Consider the following 24219-nt stretch of genomic DNA (forward strand, 5'->3'; position numbering starts at 1 on the left):
GATAATAGCATTCCTGGCTGAAGGCCTTGAACAGATTCTGGCTCACGTAGTTATGCTCTCTGAACAGGTGATTATTATTAACAAAGGGTGTTCTGTATTTTCTCATATAACCAAGATAAACTAGCTAGGCAGCTGGTGCCTGCTTACCACTGATACTAGAAACTATTTTCCATGAGGAAGCCACGGGGGCAGGGTCACATATCCCATGCTTAAAGAATTGTTTTAACTGGTGTATGATATTTATATATTGTCCTGCCACTTTAGAATGCCCCAAATAGTTTTCCACTTGGTGGTGGTGGAAAACACACTAGGTTTTCCTTGCCATCATTCTTCCTAGCAAACAATATATTCTATCATACACTTAGCATTTCTCAGCAATCATACACTTAGCATTTCTCAACATTTTCCCCCTTGTTGTTGTGACAAAGCTAGGTAAGCCAGCACAGCTCCACCTTGCTGATCTATCTCTCTAAGGATTTGGGATCCACACCTGCAGACTACACAAAGAGAAACAAAACAAATCGATAACATAATTACAACAGCAATCATAGTTCCTCCAAGTGTTTTCACCCAAGTCACTGGATTTAGGGCTGTCAATCCATCAGCACCTCCCTCAAGCACCTTGGATTCTGAAATCAAAGTTAGATGTGCTTGAGAAGCTTGAAAAACTTGTTATTTCAATTTTCTCATATCCAATGATAGTTTCCAACATGTTCTAGGTGATGTTTTTTTCTTTCCTAATTATGTTCAGTCTCATTACACTTTTTAGAGTTAATAAAGTCCATCTGTAACTCTCCCACCACCAAAAGATATGGGGAGTTTTAACACAGCTCTGACTCTAAAGAGCTTTTATTCCTTATAAACTCCAATGAGTAAGAATTAGGGCCTGGTCCTCTATTATATTTTCCTTCTCAGACTTTTATTGGTTTTAGGGCCATAGGTATTTTCCAAAGTTCTTTTCATTCAGCTCTTATCATTGGCCATAACATTTTTGGTCGTGGTCCTACTATTCCCCCATTTCTCCAGACAATACGGTTGTTAGACTCAGTATGTATAGATTCTGAATAATTATAGTTTTTTATTTGCCATCTGAGTTCCATGCCACTACAAGAGGACTGACGGGTGCAATTAATGCTAAGTATCCCCTTAGGGGACCATTCTTTATTTTACCTGCATTCAGGTTTTGATGGCTGAAACAACTGTTATTTCCTAAATTATTATAAAGAATATTAAGGCCAGAGATCATATGTCAATAAAGGAGGGAAAGGATTATATGCCCAATAGGTGAAATTTCCTTTTACTTCTATCCCAACTCAGGAATCCTTACTGTAATGGTGATAACCACCATCACAGCTATCATCAAGTTATTCATAGTAACAGGCTGTCCTGCTTTCTTCAGGTTTTCCTCAGCCATCTGTGAAAGTATCTTGATTTGACCCCAAGTCAGTGGTGATGTTTGGTGTGTTCTCCTTTTGAGAACAGCACTTTCAGTGTTAGTCTTGCCATTTCCGCGACTAGGGGGTCCTCTGCAAATCTTCTTTTGGTATCTGGCTCATGATAAAGCTTTAAATGTCTGGATGGTACCCACACCAGTTGTTGATTTGAACCTGAAGGAACACAAGCAAATTCTCTGCCCCATGTTATTCTATTATCTTTTTCCCAATTCTTTTTAAGTGGATCTCGCCACCAGATTAACTGTCCCACAGTTTCTTCCTTGGATTATTTATTCAGCTGTTGTTCAGTGCTGTTAATTGTCCTCCTCTAGGCAAACTCAAAACATTTAAAGTTAAGCATGCTAAATTTAGTTAAATTTGTGGAGTTCTATTTCACTATCTCCTTCCACAATTAAAACAAGCTCCAGGACCTCTTCTGTTTATTTTTATACCTGCCATTTAAAGGTAGCTTTGTGTAATTTTCCAATAAGGTAGCTTTGTGTAATTTTCCTCCTATTCCACCACACGCCTTAATGTAACCCACCAAGTGAGCTTTCCCTTTAAGTGGCCATAAAACAGCCTGGCATTCAGAATTAGCATTGTCCAGTGCTAGCAAGCACAGTACAATATCCTGAGCCTCTGTTTCTGATATGGCCTTTCTTATGGCTTCTTGCAATCGAGCTATAAAGTCGGCATATGGCTCTTTCAGCCTCTGCTTAACAGCTCCAAAAGAAGGATTTTTTTTCGCTTCCTGTTGTAATTTTCTCCCAAGCTCTTAAACATATTTTCCTAATCTGCTCTATGACTAAATCAGCCATAGTAGCCTGTGCCTGTGAAGGAGCCCATGCACCAGTTCCTGTAAGCTCTCCTATAGCAATATTAATCAGAGGTTGAACATTAACATTTATATTAGCTTGAATATTAGCCTCATCAGTCCACCAGGTCTTAAACTGTAAAAATTGAGAGAGAGATAAACAAGCTCGGGTTAAAGTATCCCAGTCTATAGGAAGCAACCGAAATTGCCATGCTTCCAAATATCTTTTCTCTGGCCTGTTGAAATTCTGCTTGAATGGAACCGGTTACCGTAGTTCTAGGAGTACACACAGCAACAGAAACAGTTTCACCTTCAAGGTAGCTTCCAATTTCTTATGGTGTTAGGTCTGATGTTTAAGTCTTTAATCCATCTGGAGTTAATTTTGGTGTAAGGTGTCAGGAAGGGGTCCTGTTTCTGCTTTCTGCACATGGCTATTTACGACAAACCAACAGCCAATATCATACTGAATGGGCAAAAACTGGAAGCATTCCCTTTGAAATCTGGCACTAGACAAGGATGCCCTCTCTCACCACTCCTATTCAATATAGTACTGGAAGTTCTAGACAGAGCAATCAGGCAAGAAAAAGAAATAAAGGGTATCCAAATTGGAAAGGAGGAAATCAAATTGTCTCTATTTGCAGATGACATGATTGTATATCTGGAAGACCCCGTCATCTCAGCCCAAAATCTCCTGAAACTGATAAACAACTTCAAAGTCTCAGGATACAAAAATCAACGTACAAAAATCACAAGCATTCCTATACACCAATAACAGACTTAAAGAAAGCCAAATCAAGAACGAACTGCCATTCACAATTGCTACAAAGAGAATAAAATACCTAGGAATACAACTAACAAGGAACGTAAAGGACCTCTTCAAAGAGAACTACAAGCCATTGCTCAACGAAATAAGAAAGGACACAAACAGATGGAGAAACATTCCATGTTCATGGTTAGGAAGAATCAACATCGTGAAAATGGCCAAACTGCCCAAAGTAATTTACAGATTCAACGCTTCCAATTTCTTTAATGGAGAAATATTGGGAGGATTGGCCATCCCTCAGCAAGATACTGAGGTGGGGGCTGATGGGCACAGCTTTTCCTCATTTGACTTTTCATCCTTTTGCTCTACACTTTGTCCGCATACTTCATCATACTCCCCTTCCTCTCGTGAATCTTCTTCCTCACCGTCTGAAACGACTCTAAGGCAAAACGCACTAAAGCCCAAACAGACCACACTAAATAAGCCTCGAGTTTGATCTTTGTCCCATGTTACCCTAATAGTACGTACCGAGCTCCCCCAGCTCACCCTGCGAGATTTTTTTCAAGAGTTCTTGGGATACTTCCCAGCTCCCCCAACTAACCCTGGGAGATTTTATCAAGAGTTCTTTGGGTACTTCCAGGTTCCCCCTAACTTACCTGGGAGATCATTTCAAGAGTTCCTGGGCTCCTTCCGGGCTCCCCCAGCTGACCCTAGGAATTTTTTCTCAAGAGTCCTTGGGATACCTTCAGCTCAGCTTCTCCTTTCTTTGTTCCTCAGGTGACCTTTCTTCCTGGGTTCGAGCCTCACATCTGGGCACCACTTATTGAGACCAGCTCAGCCGTAGAGACCCCCACCCAGGTGGTGCTTAAGGCATTGAGAAACAGACACCCAGATAGAACAGCAAAGTGGGACTCTCCAGTGGGCCAACAGCCTTCCAAGCTGAGAGCCTCAGGGGGATGATAGCATTCCTGGCCGAAGGCCTTGAACAGATTCTGACTCACGTAGTTCTCTCTGAACAGGTGATTATTATTAACAAACGGGTGTTCTGTGTTTTCTCATAGAACCAAGATAAACTAGGGAGGCAGCTGGTGCCTGCTTACCACTGATACTTGAAAGTATTCTCCACAAGGGAGCCACGGGGGCAGGGTCACATATCCCACGCTTAAAGAATTGTTTTAACAGGTGTATGATATTTATATATTGTCCTGCCACTTTAGAATGCCCCAAATAGTTTTCCACGTGGTTGGTGGGGGGGAAGCTAGGTTTTTCCTGCCATCGTTCTTACTAGCAAACAATATATTCTATCATACATTCAGCATTTCTCAGCAGTCATACACTTAGCATTTCTTAACTCTAGCCAACAGTTGGTATGGTCAGGCTTTTTAATTTTAACTATTTTAATAAATATTCAGGAGTATATCCTTATGGTTTGGTCTCCATTTCCCTAAATGACAATGATTACAAGCATCTTTTCATGTGCATTTGCCATCTTCATGTCTTTTTTTAAACTTTTAGAGATGCCTCACTCTTCAAGCCAGGCTAGAATGCAGTAGCATGATTATAGCTCACTTCAGCCTTAAACCCCTGGGCTCAAGCAATCCTCCTGCCTCAGCCTCCTGAGAAATTGAGACCACACCACGATACCCAGCTTCATAACTTATTTGATTAAGTGTCTATCTCAATCACTGACTATGTAAAAAAATCAGATTATTCTCTTGTCTTGAGATGCCTTTATATATTCTGAATATAAGATCTTTATTAGATGTATGATTGGCAAACATTTTCTCAGAGTCAGTGATTTGTCTTCTAATTATCTTAATGGTACCTTTCTAAGACTATACCTTAATTGGTGTTTGAAAATCCAATTTATCCATTTTTACTTTTGGAGATTAATTTGGTGTCACATATAAAAAATCTACCCCAAGCTCACAAAGATCTTTGTCTTATCTTGCAGAATTTTTTTTATAGTTTTAGGTTTTACATTGATGTCTATGATCCACTTTATTTTTGTAGATGGTATGAAGTATGCATCAGGGTTTTTGTTTTTGCTTGTGCATTCCAGCAGTTTTTTAAAAAGTTTATTCTTTGTCTATTGAATTACCTTTACACATTAGTCAAAATCATTTGACTATATGTGTGGGTGTATTTCTGGACTATATTGTGCTCCAGTGATCTATGTGACTATGTTTATGCACTTATGCATTATCTTAATAGCTTTATAACAAGTCTAGAAATTATGAAGTGTTAAGACCTCTACTGTACTGCTTTATTTTCCCAAAGTTGCTTTGGTTATTCTAGATCCTTTATATATTTCCAAATTTTAGTATCAGGTTAACAAGTTCTACACACACACACACACAAAGCCTACTAAAATTCTTATTGGGATTTTGCTGAATCTCCAAGCAATGTGAAGGAAACTGACAATTAACAATAGTGAGCCTTCTAATTCATGAACATGGTATCCCTCAAGTTCACTTTCTCAGCACTGTTATGTAGAATTCCGTGTACAGGTTTTGAATATATTTTATCTAATTTACACTTAATGATCTCATTTTTATGCTACATTTTTAATTCCATTTTCTGATTCTTGCGAGTATATAGAAATGCAATTGAGTTTTGTAGATAGATGCCGTATCCTTTAACATCATTATTGTTATTAGTTTTTTCATGTATTCCATTGGATTTTCTATAGTCAAATATGTCATCTGTGAGTGGAGGCTTTTTAAAAACGTATTCCTTTGTGATCTGAATGTTGCTTCTTTCTTTTTCTCACCTAATTACCTCGGCTAGAAACTCTAATAGAATGTTTAATAGAAGAGAACATCATATACATTTGCTTTGCTTCTGATCTTAGGGAATAAAAAACATTCAGTTTTTAAGTTTAATGTTAGCTGCTGGGGTCGTTTGGATGCCCTTTATCTGGTTGAGGAAGTTCTCTTTTATTCTTCCTTTGATGGGTTTTTATCAAGAATGAATGTTGAGTTTTATCAAATGCTCTTTCTGCATTTATTGAGGTGATCACATAATTTTCCTTAGTCTGTTTAATATGGCAAATTACAGTTGATTTTTAATGTTAGCCCAAATTTGCATGCTTGAGATAAACCTCACTTGGTCTCTTTTACCCATCACTGGATTCAAAAAAAAAAAAAAAAGTCTCATTTAGAATGTTTACATCTGTCTTTATGACAAATATTCTTGTGTAATCTTCTTGTCATGATGCTGCCATATTTTGGTATGAGGGTAATGCTGGTCTCAAACAATGAATTGGAAATCCTCTCCTATTTCCTGGAAACTTTTGTCAAAATTTAGGATATTGTCTTCTTTTAATCTTTGAAAGAATTCACCAGTGTAACTATTTAGGTTTGGCATCTTATCAAAAATGTCTACAGAAATTGTGGTTATGTCACTTTTCTCATCCCTGATATTGGGCAATTTTGTCTCTTTTTCTCATTAGCCTGGCTAAAGGTTTATCATTTTTGTTGATGTTAAGGAAACAGAGGAGAAGCAGAGTGGCTCATACCTACAATACCAGCACTTTGGAAGGCTGAGGTGGATCACTTGAGGCCGGGTTCGAGACTAGCCTGGACAGCATAGTGAGATGCTGTCTCTACAAAAATAAAAATTAAAAGAAGTTTTAAATTGCATTCATCTCCTCAACTGATTTTGTTTTCTCTTGTGCTGATCTTTTTATTCTTTCTTATTTTGAGATTCATCTGCTGTTATTTTTCTAATTTCTTAAGGTGGATGCTGTGCTGGGCATAATGTCATGTGCCTATAGTTCCAGCTACTTGGGACGCTGGGGTGGAAGGATTCACTTGAACCCGGGATTTCAATGCTAAAGTGAGCTATGATATGATCACTTCAACCCAGACAACAGAGTGAAATCCCTGTCTTTAAAAGAAAAAAGAAAAAGGTGGAAGCTGACATCACTGACTTGAGATCTTTCCTTTTCTAATCTATACATTTAATGCTATAAATTCCGCTCTAAGTACTGCTCTAGCTGATTCCTACTAATTTTGACTCATCTGTTTTCATTTGCATTCTGTTCAGTATAAAGCAGGTTTCTTGTATTCAAAACAGATGGATTAAGAAGAGCAAGATTCAACTGATCATAAATTTACATTTAATTATCCATATAGCTATTTAAATCTATCATTTTAGTGTTTACTTTCTATCTGTCCCATTGACTCTTTGTTCCTGTGTCTTTTGGATTTTTAAAATCACATTTTATCATCTTTTACTGGCTATCTAGTTATTTATTCACTGTTTTTCTTTTTGTGGTTGCTTTAGGTCTTATAATACACATTCTTACCAATTTACTTTCAGGGAATGTTGTACTGCTTCATAGTCAGTATAAGAATCTTAGAGAAGTATAATTTTGTTTCCATCATCCCAATCTTGGTATTGTCATATATTTCACTTTATATATATTAACCACCCAGTACTCTATTGTTATTATTTTGCTTTAAATATTCTAGTGTTTTAAAGAAATTTAAAATAGAAAAATAGCTTTGATATTTACTCACATAGTTACCACTTTCGGTGTTCTTCATTCCTTTGTATAGTTGCAGATTTTTATTTGGTATAATTTCTTCTTAAAGGCATTCTTTATCATTTCCTGTGGTGCCAGTCTGCTTGTGATAAACTCTTTTTTTTAGCTTTTCTAGGTCCATTTCACTAGCTATAGAATTCTAAATTGGGCTTTTCTTTCAGTACTTTAAAGATGTTGCTCCAGTGTCTGACATTCTTATCTCTGTCCCTCTATGTCTTTTCTCTCTAGCTGCTTTTAAGAAGTTCTCCTTGTTGCTTGTTTTAAGGAATCTGATTATGATGTGGCTTAGCATCGTTTTCTTCTTGTGTTTGGGGTTCACTGAATTTCTAAGGTCTCATTTGTTTCTCTCAAGGATCAACATCTGCAACCATTTCACATATTTTCTTTCTTTTATTTCAGGTGGGAAAGTAAATCTCTCATGATTTTGGCCAAGGACAAAATTTCAATTTCAGGTTTCCTATTTTTTGCATATAAAATTTTATTTTTTTATACTTTAGCTTTTAAATTCCATCACAAAAAATTTTCATCTATACACATAATTACTAAAATTATTCTATCCCACCTCTTTTAATACACATTATGTGCATTTATTTTTTAAAAAGGCAATAAGAAAATATTAACAGATTGAAATACATTATGTAGGCAAAACACACTAATATTTATGTCTTCTGAACCCGTTAGATAGTAATACACAAGGAAACTTGTTACAAGTGATAATGCTTTCATAATCTGTCAGGAAAAGATGACATTAACTTCCCTATATGCTTCAGTACAAATGTATTCTATAAACCACACTGGGCAAAAGTAATAATCCTGTTTTTATTTTTAGAAGTAATTATTAGTAAGCTTATGTTTATTAAATATATCCTTAAAAACTTCTATCACTTCAGAAACCCATAAAGTTAGTAAGCCAAGCTACAGTTGTTTTTGTTTTTGTTTTTTGGTAGATGATTTCATCGCAGAAGTCAAAATGGGGCAGTAGAACTATACAAAGGTACATAGTTTAAATCTTTGGGACAAGAGACAACAAGAAGGTGAACAAGTCAGTAGCCCTCCCAAGCTTACATTTAACCTAAAATTGTAGATTACAGGAGGTAGATGTATACATCTAACTACTGCCAACGAGGTATAAATTATTTTGACAACCTTTCTGAATAATTTTATAGTAAGGCCAACAATATAAAAATATTTTACACAGTACACAAAGAATTAGATAAAGCAACAGTACTGTAATATTTAGTATCTAATATGGAATTTCCACTCATTATAAGTTGTCATGTTGATTGAAAATTTACAGTACGTTTCATGATAATGAGATAATCAGCAGATAGATAGCTCTTGTCAAGTCCTATGAACCCTTAAACATTTTTCATAGGTAAAGATATCTAAAAAAAATACCACCCAGGAGTAAAGATTTGTCAGAAGTACAATATAGTAACATAAATGCAAAAGGTATCATGTAATTTGTGCAATTCAAAATTCCAAAAATTGTCTTATTAAATGTACAATAAATAATAGTCATACTTGACTTCATCAAGTTAACAAAATAATTATTAGCCAACCTTATGCTTTATTAGTAATGGCTTAGAAACACGAACTGCCAGTTTAAAATTACTTTCTCCATAAAAATAGAAGGCATATCAAACACTTTAAATCTCAACTCGCCCCAAAAATTTGAAAGACCATCTGTCAATCAAAAATATATGTTTAAAAAAAGATGACTAAAACACAAACATAACCAATTTTGATGAACAATTTTCTTCTCTTATGAAAAAGGGCACTTAGTGGATGGCCAAAGCTTTCAAAAAATAAAGATCCTGTTGACTTTTCTATTGGGTAGATAACACACTGTACAATTTTTATTATAAAAATATACATATTTTTAAGGTGAAAACAGTGGATAGTGTAAAATCCCATCAGCCTTTTACTTTTACCTGAAAAAAAATTTTTTCCCTGGAGGCCATGAAAACAATACTGATTCTATGCAGTTCTGTGTTCCCAGAAACTTCCCAAATTACAGAACATTAAGGTATTCACCGAAATTTCAAAAGTGGGCCCGTAGTCTTTTGTTTTCTTCTCGTAGTCTTTCAATTTCAGCCACTAAACCTTCATTCACTGAGTATCTTTCCAGCAAAGAATGCATTTCATTCTAGAAAAAGGGGAAAAATGCCTTTTAAATTACTGATATTTCGCATTTATTTGGCAGGCTATGTTTTATATACTTTCAGCTATCAATTTCACTCATGTTCAATTAACTCAGTGAATGATATTTCTTGTACTTAACTCTTACTATTTTGTTAATATAAATGGAAGATCACTGGTGAAATTAATATATTTAGAAAATTTATATTTGCACATTTAAGATGCTTTTTGCTTACTTATCAGGAAGAAAGCCATAGAAAAAAGAAGCTTTAAACTATCTCATAGGTCAAAAGGAGGTGACCAGTTAAAAACTATTTTACTTATTTAATGTCTAAAACACCCTATTTATTTATTTTAGAAATTAAATAAAACAACTAAAATAGATCACCTTTAATAGATTTTTAAAAATTCACACAACTCTACTTTCATTTAAAATAAAATTTGCCATACATACCAGTTGCATATGAAACTGTTTAATCATCTCCACTTGCAAATTCACAATGTCCCTATGGCATGCTTCTCTAGGAAGAATGTAAAATCCTTTTTAGAATTACAGTAGTTTAACCAATTCTAAATCATTCAAGAAACTTTTTCATTTGCCAAATTACTGAATGTTAATAATTATTATAATATAAAAATACCAATGCACTGAGCATTTATTTACTATGTGCTAGGTACTGTTTTACTTTAAATGTGAGAACTCATGTAAAGCATTTTCACAAGTAGGTGCAATTATCACCTCCATTTTGCCAAAGAAATAACTGAGCCACAGGGCAGTTATAACTTGTCCAAAATCACACAACCCGTAAATGTTGAAGGTAGGATGTAAACTCAGGCTGTCTACCTACTGAATTCCCCCATACTATATTCCTTTATATAGAAATTGTCATTAAGACACAAACTTATATTACAATGAAATACAGAAAATTCACTAGGTTAGAAAGAGCATTTTATTATCAGTTTAGGTATTGAAAAAAATATACTTTCAGTAGAAAGTGGCAATTTGGGTGGTTATAGCATGGCTTACTCAATAAAATGCAATTAATTCATTCCTACAAAAGAACACACAAAATTTACGAAATATAATGATAAAAGAACACTGAGTCACCCACCACACAACTTATGAACTAGAATGTTACCAAATCATAGAAGCTTCCTGTGTGTTCCTGTATGATTCTATCACTTAACTCTTATGGGAAAGCCCAAGAAAGAAGTCATTATCCTCCTGAATTTTGCTGGACAAAAAAGTGTTCTTTTTTAATATCCTTGTATAACCTATAATCTGTAGTCAATGTTTTCACTGTTTTTGAGCATTTAAGCTTTACAAAAAAGGGTAACATATAGCTTATTTTTAAGGAAGAATTCAATATTGTTTTGAAGATTCATGTTCCATATATCTGTAATTCATTGGTTTGTATTGGTGTATCCATATTCCTGTTAATATTTTGATTGTTTTCAAGTTTTTATTATTACAGTGTCATAATCAATCATGTATTATCTCCCAACTCACATGGGCCAATGTTCATCGATGACATACACTCAAGAGTATACTCCATTTTACAAAATCATGCAAATTATTTTCCAAAGGTAGTATCAATGGACATGTTCATCACCAGTTTAAGAGTTCTTCTTGCTTTATATCATCATCAAGACTTAGTATTATGAGATTTCTCATATTTTCCCATTGAATGGGAAATGGTATCTCATTGCATTTTTAGTTCTCTGATTATGAGGTTGAATATATTTCTTGTGTTCATATACCATTCCTCTTCCTTGAAATGCTTTTCTTATTCATTTATAATCATTCTTTACATAATCTGATCCTTTGTTATTTATATGAGAACTGCAGATATCTTCTTATCCCTTCACTCTGTGATATTCTGTGATGAACAGTTCTTATTAATGTGCTCAAATATCCTAAACTAATCATGCAGTCAACTTTACCAATGTATTTTGATAGGCAGTGCATTTTACTTTAAATGATTTCCTACCATGAAGTTACAAACTTTTATGTCAACTTTATATAAAAAAATCCAATGTCACAACACAATTTATTATTTCATATTTTACACACAAATCTCCAATGCTACCTCGCTATCATTCCCATATATGCATAGGTTTTTTTCCAGCTTATATGATTCCTTTGGCCAATATGTCCTCCCTGTGCCATGCTATATATCTTAATTATACTTTAATGATTAAGCACATTCATCTGACAAGTACCCTTCAACCTTATTCTTCTCTGAAGTCTCTTAGTTATTCCTAGATTTTTTTTTCCATACATATTTTGGAATCACCTCATCTTCTTCCAAATCCCAGCTGGGATCTTAATTGGAATTGCATTCAATCTACCAAACTATTTAGGTGAACTGATACCTTTATAAAATCTCTCCATTTATTTAAATGTTAATGCTTTTGAACAAAAATTTTAAAAATGTTTTTCTATAAAAATCTTCACCACTTTGGTAGATTTATTACCAGGTATCTTATTGTTTTTCTGTTGTGACTACAAGGGTATTTTCTTTAAAATTTCCTCTTCTACTTTCAGTGATAGTAAAAACTTCATTAAAAACAAAAACACTGTATCAGGGAACCACCAAGGTAGCCAAGACTTGAAGAGCCATGGTCTTGCAAAGAAGGAAAGACTACTAGGTAAGCCCTACATTTACCTCTGTTTTTCCTTCTAGCGTATGTGCTGATTGCACAGTGTGGAGAAGAAACTGAGCTGAAGCAGTGGTCTGGAGGTTAAGATAGTCTCACTAGATAGGGAGTATTAAGAGTTTAGGACTACCAAGGTAGCCAAGGCTGTAAGAGTCAAGATATTGAAGAGGGGAGGCCTGTAGAAAAGTAAGCCTGACACTGCAATTTCCCCTCAAGATGTCTGTTGATTTCTAAGCAATGCTCGCCCTGCGTTAGATGGCAAAAAACAACCATAAAACAAGCAACTCAAGAGCAGAGAAAGTATTCTGGAAGTCTTGCAAGGCTGGCAAAATAGAAGTTGAAGTTTAGGACCCACTAAGATAAAAAGAATACTCCAGACATTCAGCTCATGTCCTAGAAGAGCAAAGACTACATATGAGAAATAAAGGCAAATTGGAAACAAACTAGTGCTAAGAAAACCTGAAACCTAGTAACTACAGGATCAAAGGGATCTGCTTACCAAAAAAACTTACATCTTCTTAACAGACAACAGAAACAGACACACAGATTTCCACTTAGGATGTATTAGGTTGGTGCAAAAGTATAATTTCTCAACTCCAACAACGAAAACAACCCTGATAACCTATAAAATCGTAATATTTTAAATTCAACTGAGAGCTTAAAATGGAAAGAAATCTACATAAAATAAAATCCAGAAAATGAGGAGTTCCTTCTCCGAGAAAAGATACCCATGACTGTTTTCATCATCTTCATGCCCTTGACAGAGTAAAAAGAACTAACTGAAATTTTAACAAGATTTTTAAAGGCCAAGTAAACACTGGCTTGACAATTTAGAATTCCAAGGGGTCTCAGCCACAAAGAAAGTCTGAATTTACTCACCAACTTTTTCCCACATGCCTTCATTCAGCACCCATGTAAAAAAAAGTAGGGACAGCATAGCAGAAGGGCTGAGGGAAGACACCCTAAGACACAGATGCACAGAGCCTGGTGAAGCCCTAGGGCAGGGGAGAACTGAGAGTAACCCCTCTAAGGCACTCTCGGAGAAGATGGCAGCCACCCCATACTGCTCAGGGAGAATGGCTGAGAAAGAGGCCCTTAATACCATCTCTGTCCTGTCAATGATAGGTGTAGCTGAACACCTAATCTGATGAACACAGGGCTGAGGACAGAACAAGTGAATTTACAGAAATCCTCTGAGCCACTCTGTGTCCTCACTGAGTCCCAGGCAAAGGCTGCCTATGGTCAAGGGGCAGAAGAGCTGAGAGAAGTCCCTACCCACCACCCCCAGGTGCAGACATACAGAGCAGGGCAGCAGAACCAAGAGGCACTGTAGGCCTTCACCACACGTGCTGCGGCAACTCTCCAGGGCTGGAAAGGGGGCAGACACACTTCTCATGAACAGAAAGCCAGGAACAGACGAGAGTGAAAAAAACCTCCAGCCACCCCGAAAGCTGGCAGCTGGGCAGTAATGCACAGCTATTTGAGAGTTGCTTCAGCAACCAGATCCCCAGGTCAGCTGAAGGAAAAGCCCTGAGCCCACTGTCCTCAAATCATCTGAAGCCAGTGGTGAACTAACACCCAAATGCTTGTTGAATAAATGGATAATAAACAGACAGCACCCATGACTCCTGTGCTTAAAAACTCTGAAGGCTCTCCGTTACCTGTGTGTTAAGACCTTCACAACTGTCCCTCAGGCCTCATTTCTTACCATGGTGCCTTCTCTCTGCAAACATTCCTAGAATGTATGATCATGTCTCTGCTCAAGCTGTTTCCACACACTTCAGTATAAAATAAAATCTCTTCAGTGGCACCTTTCTAATCTGCCCCCGCAGAAGAACTGCTCCCTTTCTGTGATTTCAGCATCACTTTGCTCACATTGTATTATAGTCAGCTGTATCTAGACAGTTCTGCTATTATGCCATAAATATTTATGTATTCCTAAAAAAAAAAACACATATTCTTTAACACTGTGTATTAAAGGTAACAGAACTTAGGGAAAAAGGATTAGGGTGAACCACTCAAAAACCTATGCAGCTTTGTAACCAAAGTACAACAAAAACAAATCCTAATAAAAACACTAACATAGTTACAAAGACATAGTAAATGTCTAATAGATAAATATTGAATAATACCCTTACTGGGAAGAAGTGATGGCCATTTAATGAAGGGGACAGAAGATAGAAGGATTGGGGCTATCAAGTTACAGAGGCAAGGGCAAAATGCCCAAAGATGGAAAATAATCACAAAATAAGCACTTCTAACACAGGGCACACAGCTGAGCCAAGAGGAAGTGAATAAAGAGATGGATGTTAACGGGGTCTGTGCATTCAGCTGTGTTCACATGTACCTTATTTGGCTGCTGTTACATGAACAAACAAAATTTCCTCATCATATTGTCAACATTGTCCTATTTTACCAATCTCAAATGAATTAATTCACATTAAAAGAAACACATATAGCAGAACACACTGCACCTAGCCCAACTAAATCATAAGGCTGTTGTAAGCAGATCATTCATTTCTGTATCCTTATTATCTGGTACATATACTAGGCAGGGTAAATGCCAAAATTATAATTTTTCTTTAAAAAGTATTTTTCAACATTTAAAAATATATTTTAAAATATTTTTAAACATTAAAAGGAAACATGCACCAACAAAAACTGCACATCTCCAACATTCTTGCTTATGGTAATCCAAATCTCAGCTAGAACATTAACTATAGGTTAGAAAGGAAAAAAAGGCACCAATGATTTTAATAATTGAAGATAGCTTCCAAAAATACGGACATGATAAAGCAGCATTATAGAATACATTTTTACAATGTGCACCATTCAAAGGATAAGAAAGACAAGGGTAAGTCTGAGAAAGTATTTTGTTTAGATTAAGTATTGCATTTTATTTGAAAATATTCAGAATTGCTCTTTAAAATATCTTTTTCTACTACATTATTGCACATAGCACACCTAATAGCTGATCTCTGAACATATTGCAGGTAAGAACCCAATTTGAGCTTACCAGAACTTGTCCACATTTTAATAATAAAAACAGTTCACAATGGTAGTCTGCCTGCTGGACTGCCCTGCTGAGTTAATCTAATAACAGCCCTAGGTAAATGTGCCTTTTCCTGGCTCATAATCAATAAATGCAGTATAAAAAGATCAACAAAACTCATCATGTTTTCTGTGGTTTTACAGTTACCAGAACCTAGACAATAGTAACCAACAACATTATCTATAGCTCTGATTTTACATCTAGAAAAAAAAAAAAGTAAGGTCTAGATAGAAGGAGTTGTTTCTCAATTACTACCTAAAGTCATCCAACGTTTCCTGTATCATGTTCTGAATAAAACGAATTTGAATGGAAGTCAATGGTGCATTTTGCCGGTTATTTCCAATGGTATCAGCTATTTTTTCTGAGAGTGAACTGGCAACTCCAGCAGTGACAGAAGATGCTATCTTTGGATCTAAAATAAAGAATGAAGGAAATATTAATAGTCACCTTGGATTGAGAGACATCAGACATTTCTAAATAAGATCTGGCATATGAAAAACTTGAAAAACTGGCAAAGAAGAGTTCCTGTGACACTTGGAAAAATTCACTGTCTGGAATACAAACCTTAGAAATTTCTATAACATTATTTCTAATAGTCATTTATAAACTGCCAGCTGTCTAAAGTAATACCACATGACAGAGGGATTAATCTTGAAGAATCTATGAACCACTTCCTCTTATAAAAGATGAATGTGACAAGCTGTACCACAAACTAGATAAACCAAGACTATTAAAAACAAACAGAAGGAAAATGGGAGTAAAGTGCAATTCCAGGAAAAGCCTTAGAGTTTAAGCTAATGCAATAAATATCCACAGAAACCTTCAAGTAAAATATAGATATTTATATAAGAGTTGATTCTAAACAAAGAGTTGCTTTGTGTAGATAACTCTTACAGTTAAATATTCCTTTAAATGTGATCAAGTTTTTATAAGTCTGTAGCACAAATTCTAAGAATAAGACTTTAATATGATGAGAAAAAGACATTTTCAGGTAGTTAACCATCCCTTTTCAAAGGGTCCCACATAATAATTCTATCTCTACTATATTAAAGACACATAGTACACTGAAACTCTAATTCACACCAAAAGAAAATCAAATTAATGTATCTGAATTTAACCATTCATATCCATTTCACTGTCTTCTAATAAGAGTCACACTATAGAAGTCTCCATAAACTTTAAACTCTTGGAACATTTTTAGTTAACAATTACTCTATTTCTCCTTTACAAGTTAAATAATTGGGATAATGTTTCCCAATTAGATTAACACTTTAGATTAGATTAACAATTAGATTAACAATTGGGAAAGTGTTTAAAGATTAAACACTTTAAAATATCAAGAAGTTTCATGTACTTACTTGGAGTTGAGGACCCATTGATTGGGGGTTCACATATCAACTGGGCTTCAATTTCATTCTCTGGCTTTTCAAATTTCTCAGAATTTCTTGTTTGGTTAGATGATGGAGAGGTATTTAAATTTCCACTTTCAGCACCAGATGTGATCAACTTTGCTAACTTTATATTTAAAATAAATAGTGACTTTAATATACAATTTTTTGTTTTACTCATATTACCCATTTTACCTACTTTTCCCTTTTTTCCAGTATGTCGATTCAGGGAAATGAAGGAAAATAAGAAGGGATATAGACGAAGAAAAAACAAATGAGAACTAGAGGCAAAATGAAGTAACTTTTACTAATCAAAAACAATCTCAGCAACAACATGATGAGGAAACGTTTATATACTAAGCGCCTGCTGTTGAATACCATTTAAAATGGAGATAACTGGCACACAAAAAAATAAAATAAAAACCACACAAAAAAACAACCACACACACATGCATGTGGTACCTAGTCAATAATATGTGTAAAATAAAAGATGTTTTTGTACTTCTTGTATGGTATCTTTTCAATATCATTCTAAACAATAAATATGAAAATACAGACATATTATACACCTAACTGGCTTGGCATTCCTGGCAATTCTTGATCATTTTGAACTCTTACATGAGAAATCAAATTATATATATTATACACTGTATTTTAACAGAAAGTAACAATGATAAATTCCATTCTTAACACAATCAGTTTGCTCTAATGACTTAACCACCAACTTGATGTTGTATGCTGCAATGGAAAATACACTTTAAAAGGATTTAGGGATAAAAATGTTCTTGTACAGATAGATATATCAAGTATCTCATCTCAGAAAAATAGTGTAACTTTCCATCTGCTGAAACCTTCAACATATCCAAAGTGAGATTTCAAAGTATTCAAAACTGACATCAAGACTTATAAATAAGTGCACAGCAATGTTAATAAGTAGGATACATACACCGGCAGCACCCGCCTTCTAGTGACAAACACATACAGTGAGTTCAGCATCACTTTTAGGCAAATACCTGTTTGAAGGAGTCTTTAGATTCCTGTTTTCCCATATATATTTTCTTAGACTCAGCTGTCAGATCATGATTTTCATTTTCCTCTTTCCCTGGAGATTCCATAAAGACACTAAGAGGACTTGAATGTAATACCGACGTACTTGAAGTTACTGGATTTTTTCTTGGAGGAAACACTGAGTTCAACTGCGGTAGAAAGTCAAAGCCTGGAAATGAAGAGGAAGAAAACTGCACATGATGCCCTCCAATCTTGGACACTGAAGAAAAGCACTTAACGTGATAGGCAGATTAACACGGGAGAAGACATGGATATACATTCTAAAGACTGGTTTGTTTCTCAGATATTCCCTAAAATTGATATGTATTCTTAGGCAAAAGTCTTAAACTTTCTGTGACTATTTCCTGATCTGCAAATGTGAATGATAATATCCATCACCTGGAGTGGTAAGGCTTGAAAGGTATTATTTGTAAAAATACTTTGAAAACACCAAAACACAATGTTTTAATCCGTATTAGCTTTTGATAACTGAAAACTGTTAATTTGGTAAATATCTGTGGTATGTATCTTGGAAGGCAATCTCTGAGATGGCTTCTAATGAGCCCTGCCTTTGGCGTCTCCATCCTTGGGTAATCTCCTCCCTTTGAATGTGGCTTGGACCTAGTAACTTGCTTCTAACAAAAGTAACATGAAAAACTGGTGAGATACCACTTCCAAGATTAAGGTTATCGACATAGTCTTAAGAGAGGGCTTCTATTTTGGATGCCCTCTCAGATTATCTTGCTTATCGGCTCAGAGGGAAACCAGCTGTCACGCTTTCAGCTGCCCCATGTATAGAGAAGCTCTTTGGCATGGAACCGGTATCTCCAGCCAACAGCCAAGGGCATGAGCTTGGAAACAGTTCCTTGCCCAGTTGAGCCTTAAGTTGAATGTAGCTCTGGTTGACATCCTGATTGAAGCATGAAAAGAAACTTGAAGGCAAAGGTACTCGATCAAGTTATGCTCAGTTCTTGACCCACAGAAATTATGAGATGATAAATATTTGTTTTTTTAAGCCTCAAAGTGTTGGAAAGATTTGTTATACCACATAGATAACACCATATCACTTTTCATTTTCACGAAAACACTCCTAAGTAATTCTTACCGTCTTTTTTGCCTATGGATTCATCACCTCCCTTGTTAACTACAGCATCTATAACAAAATCAGAAAATCGTATTTTAAAAATAGTGAAAAAGAAGCCATCTCAATTTAGTCTTTCTATTCATTCTCCAAAGAGTTCAGAAACTAACAATCTTAAAAAGCTAAATATGAGTGAGGTTAAAGGTAGGAGTACTCATTTAAATTTTTCTTTTACATTCTCTTAGTTTCATTCATACATTAGCAGCAAATATGAACAGATAATCCTATAGTACAGAGTCATGTAATAAGGGAGCCAGGTATAGTATAACAAACCCTGAGGTAGGTTTGGAGAGCTATAATCCAGTTTTGCCTATACCACTTAATAGCTTTGTGACCTCAGACAAGTCTCAAGTGCAATTAAATTTCAGTTTCTGCATCTATAAAATGGGGATCATGTCCTGATAAACTCATAAAATTGCTTTGAGAGGATCAACTGAAGTAATATTAAAAAATTTTGCAAAGCAGTACAATGTTATAAAAAAAGTTTTATTAGTGTTTATTTCAATGGTAGAATACGTATAAGACTATTTTAATCCTGTAATATTCATTTGCTGGTCCATAACAAAAATTATAAAACTCAACTTTAACAGGTAAATAAAAAGAATGGGCAAAAGTCATTAACAAATTCACCAGAAATTCAAGTGGCCAATAAACACACAATTATATCAGGAGAAATATCATCTATGTGCATGTGCATATATGTACCCAGTAATGGAACAGCATGTACTTGCATACTTTTAGAAATTATTAGTTTCTTCATCAATAATGTGGAACCATGATGTATCTGAAGATCATATGACTCAAATGCTAATCACATTTTTAAACACAGCAAAAGTAATTAAAGAAAAACTTTGTCTTAAAAACTATGAAAGAGAATTTAATTTGTAACTCAAACACTTCAAAAAAACCCCTTTTTACATTCTTCAATGCAAAAGTTGCTCCAGAGGAGTCTCAATGGCCAAAACTCCCACCTCAGCACTAACCCCAGAAACTTCTCAACTCCAGCACTAGTCACTTCTCTCTCCACCCACATCCGTCCTCTCTTTACTCTTTATTATGTAGTTTGATTTCTCTTTACTCTTTAACTATGTAGTTTGACTTCTCTTCAACCTGAAGAAAAGAATCCTTCCTCTTTCAGTTTGACTTAGCAATTTAAATAGAAATTTGCAGACCAGGGTAAGGTAGAAGATACTTAATAATTCTGTACTGTCACATATGTATTTATTCCTTCTGACTATAAAATTATAGAAAATTTGGAAAAGAGACAATTTTAAAGTAAAAAATGAAATTTTACAAAATAATGAGTTGATGAAACAACTTTTGACATCCTGCTGTTGACACAGTACACTTATAATAGTAAATACACAAATCTTTGTGGGTTTCTCTGAGTATTTTCTGAGATAAATTTGTAGAAATGGAATTACAAGACCAAAAAGTATGAATATATTAACTCTGCCAAATTACCCTCTAGAAATTTATCCATGTTATTGATAATATTGCTATTAGCAATGAGATAATCCATTACATTAAGAAAACCATTACGAATGTCAGTACCAAAAAGGCACATGTAAACAATGTACTTAGTTCATATACTATGAAAAATGACATATAATGCTTCTATTTATCAAGCTGGCAAAATTTGTTTTTTATTATGGCAACTGTTTTTATGAGGTGGGGGAGGTATACACATATATGAAGCAAATTTTTTAAATTAGGAAGACTTTTTTGCATATCAAAATATCTAAAATTTTAGGAACATTCATTTAGAAGCAGATACAAGGAAAAGATTACCTATGAAGGTAAAAACTTCCTTCAAGAAACTTTTGTGGAAATTAAAATGCTAACTTGAGAGCTATTTGCATAATTCCCAAGTGAAAATTACTAGCATATATTTTAGAATAACATTTGAAATATCAGGGCAAAGAAAAAGATACCACCCCAGGGATGGAGAAAATTAGCAAACTGCCATGAATAGAATTGGACTGAAGCTATTATTCACATCTTTTAGCTAGAATAAAAATATTGACTACCAGCAAGAGAACAAGATCCTCTGAACAGACTTACCATCTCTGATAGGGGAGAACATGTCACCTAAACTACTTTTCCCAGTATCATCAAAGCTGGAGAAATCCTGATTTTTTCCACTGTCTGTTTCCTTAGATAATGTGTCTGTGTTTATGCTTCGAGGCAAACCTTACAGGAATTAGATATAAAAATCAATGTTATTACATCTAAATAAATTTTATCATCAGAAGCTAGGTTGTAAAAATTGACGCATTACCCACATGGTTGGTAATATTACAACTGTGAGCATAAAGAGAATAAAACAGAATATGACAAGAGCTAAAGTTAACCAGGATTTTCATGGAACAAAAGGTTCCTCAAAAGAAAACAGCTTATTTGTTCATGCAGCAAAACTTCATTTCAGCCATTTTGATGGAATTTTTCTAAAATAATTTATATATTTTTCTGCTTTCTTAAAGCACACTGTGCACAACTTACTTTTGCTATTGACTGACTCTTATGATCATCTACAAATATAATTTTTTTTTCAGTCTGTAAGGCATATAGAGCGATGCCTAACATATAGCAGGACTCAATTAATGTTACTTTTCTTCCCCGACTTGCAGTGAAGGGGCTTTCTGTCTTTTCTTTCACTAACAGTAGGAGCGTAACATTGCCCTCAGCATTACAGATCTCAAATGACTTCACTAACCTCCATAGTTTACAAAGAGGAAGCAAACCAGAACACCAAACTCATAAAGAACAATATGGTAGACAACAATAAAGAGACAGTAGCAGTTTCTTTTTTCTGACAGTATATAAATGCACGGCTTTAGGGTAAGGACTTTCTAAGAGGAACTCAGGAGGCTCAGTAGCTTCTGGCTCCTTACTGGAGTAAGAATAAAGTTGTAGAGGTTCAAAATTTTTGATTAAAGTCTGGCATCAGGATTGGTAACACGATATTGTATTACATTTTTTTAAAAAGTGCTTTATTTGGCATCCAGGCCCAAATGAGAACTGAAAAGTCTGAGATGAAAACAAAGAACAGCCTGCATATCCAAAAATGCCCAAGACTGGCTAATAAAATAAACTTGTCTAATAATACCTGCTATAAAGTTAAAATATTACCAAATCATTTGTACTATTGTTGAAGAGTGTCTATAGCAAGAGATCAGTTGTTACAAAGAAGTAATTTCCTCTCCTATTTTCCAGTCCTTAAAATGTTTGAATGCATTAACTCCAGCCTCTGAAACTTGAGGAAACAGAAGTTGGTATCATTTGAAAGGAGTGCTAAAGTCTTATTCTTTTCTTCTTAAATGGTGATTTCCTTCTAAAACTGAGTACAAGCAACAAGTTTAGAGAAGTCTGTTGGAATAACTAAATCAGGACAACTTCAATAGAAGCAATAGAATTTTTTTTCTAAACTTTGATTTTATACAAACTTAGTAATAATGATGATCGTGACCACAGTGATAGTATCAACACCATGATATACTGAGTGCCTACCATGTGTCAGGTATTTCCAATACATTTTCTCTGATTTTCACAATAACTCTAAAAATTAAATAACATCTTAGTGTGTACAGGGAAAAGATGACACCCAGAAAGGTCAAGAAAATTGCCTAAAGGCATCCTGGCCAGAAGTGACTAAGTCTAACTATTCTCACTATTTCCGAGGCAAAGTAAAGTGTGTGTGTGTGTGTGTGTGTGTGTGTGTGTGTGTGTGAGAGAGAGAGAGAGAGAGAGAGAGAGAGAGAAAGAGAGAGAGAGAGAAAGAGAACAATGAAGCAAATGTGGCAAAATTCATAAAGTACATCTAAAGGGTAATGCTCGAAGTTGTCTGTACTATCCTTAAAACTTTTCTGTAAGATGACAGTCATTTCAAAATACAATTAATACACAAGCATGGTTAACTTCGTGGGGGCAGGGCACTCATACACTTTGCTAGAAATGTTGGGAATCTATCAAAAGTTATCATTAATCTGTGACCCTGCAAGACCCAAGTCTTTGATTTCCAAATTAATGTCATTTTTGTTAAACAAGAGCCTCCTTATAATAAAACTAAATGAATTAATGGTGAGACTTCAGAGAGTTTACAGTGAATGATAGAATCTTTATTTTGATTAATTTTTGAAAATTATGAAGAAGATATGTAAGATAAAGGCAATTTTCATAATATAGTTAATTAAACATGTTGGCAGATGTTACTCAAAGTTATATTTCAACAGTAATTTCTTCTTCAAGTAGATATTAATTGTCTTTGTCTCCAGGAGTTCCTAAATAAGAATCTAAATATTTTCTACTATATAATGACCCTTACATAGGATGATATAAATATTCAAAGGAAATTTATAGTGAATATACTTACTTTAAAATACTATTCCACACTATCAAGATCAACAAATTAAAGTTTTGCTTCTACTTGGAAATAAAATCATATAAAAAAAACACCAATATTTTTGCCCAAGTATTTATCCTGAAAAATTTAAAAAACATAGATACATGTATTTCTAATGAGCACAATATTTTGGAAACATACTAGTATACCATGTAGATTTTTAAAGTATTTGTTGCAAGTTGACAGTATAGCATAACTTCTTAAAATAAAAAGTTTTCAGGAATTTATAGAATATTTTCTTTATTGTGAACAATGAATACTTTCTACAATAAGTATGGGAAAGCTTTTAACACCTCAATAAAGTCTAAATGAATCCTGTTTCAGAACTGTTTCATCAATAACATCAGAGAAGAAATCATTAAAAACTGCAACATTCTCATTTTTAACAAATTACTAACATACTGCTTAATATGTGCCAGGCACTATTTAGCACTTTAAAATATTCATTTCATCACTTGACTTACTTTTCATTCTAAAATGTGAAATAAAAAGAGCTCTTTTTTTTTTTTAACAGGGAAATCAAATACTGACAGCGTCAAAGTTTCATATTCTCTACTGGTTAATCTGAAGACACAATGGAAAAGCCATTCAGTCTGCAGTAGTATCAGGAAAGAATAATTTCTGTTAGCCTCCTTCTATTTTTAAGATAATATTTATCACAGCAGAAGTTTAGCTAAACAGTAGGGCCTTTTAACATGTTTGAAATTAATAGCTAAAGTTACTATTTCACTTCTTCAGTGATTTTTCACTTCTACTAATTTTACCTAAATACTCAACTAAATTTGAATTCTACGTTCTTGAAGAATGTGCTAATCATATGTAGA

General features: G+C 34.6%; 1 protein-coding gene across 3 annotated transcripts in view; it reads right to left on the reverse strand.

Moving 5' to 3' along the window:
• Nucleotides 1-8015: 8015 nt before the first annotated feature.
• The window catches only part of NEDD1 (NEDD1 gamma-tubulin ring complex targeting factor), a 47004-nt gene continuing 30800 nt past the window's right edge, over nucleotides 8016-24219 (reverse strand). For all 3 annotated transcript variants that reach the window (XM_010340183.3, XM_074402386.1, XM_010340184.3), the window contains 7 exons: nucleotides 21058-21186; nucleotides 18958-19005; nucleotides 17819-18021; nucleotides 16776-16932; nucleotides 15673-15829; nucleotides 10159-10225; nucleotides 8016-9711 (listed from right to left, as the gene is read on the reverse strand). In XM_010340183.3, coding sequence (XP_010338485.3) covers nucleotides 9607-9711; nucleotides 10159-10225; nucleotides 15673-15829; nucleotides 16776-16932; nucleotides 17819-18021; nucleotides 18958-19005; nucleotides 21058-21186 — 866 coding nt within the window. In that variant the 3' untranslated portion in view covers nucleotides 8016-9606. The remainder of the gene's footprint in view (nucleotides 9712-10158; nucleotides 10226-15672; nucleotides 15830-16775; nucleotides 16933-17818; nucleotides 18022-18957; nucleotides 19006-21057; nucleotides 21187-24219) is intronic.

This window comes from Saimiri boliviensis, chromosome 7 (genome assembly GCF_048565385.1).
Source record: "Saimiri boliviensis isolate mSaiBol1 chromosome 7, mSaiBol1.pri, whole genome shotgun sequence".
In the NCBI taxonomy this organism is placed as follows: domain Eukaryota; kingdom Metazoa; phylum Chordata; class Mammalia; order Primates; family Cebidae; genus Saimiri; species Saimiri boliviensis.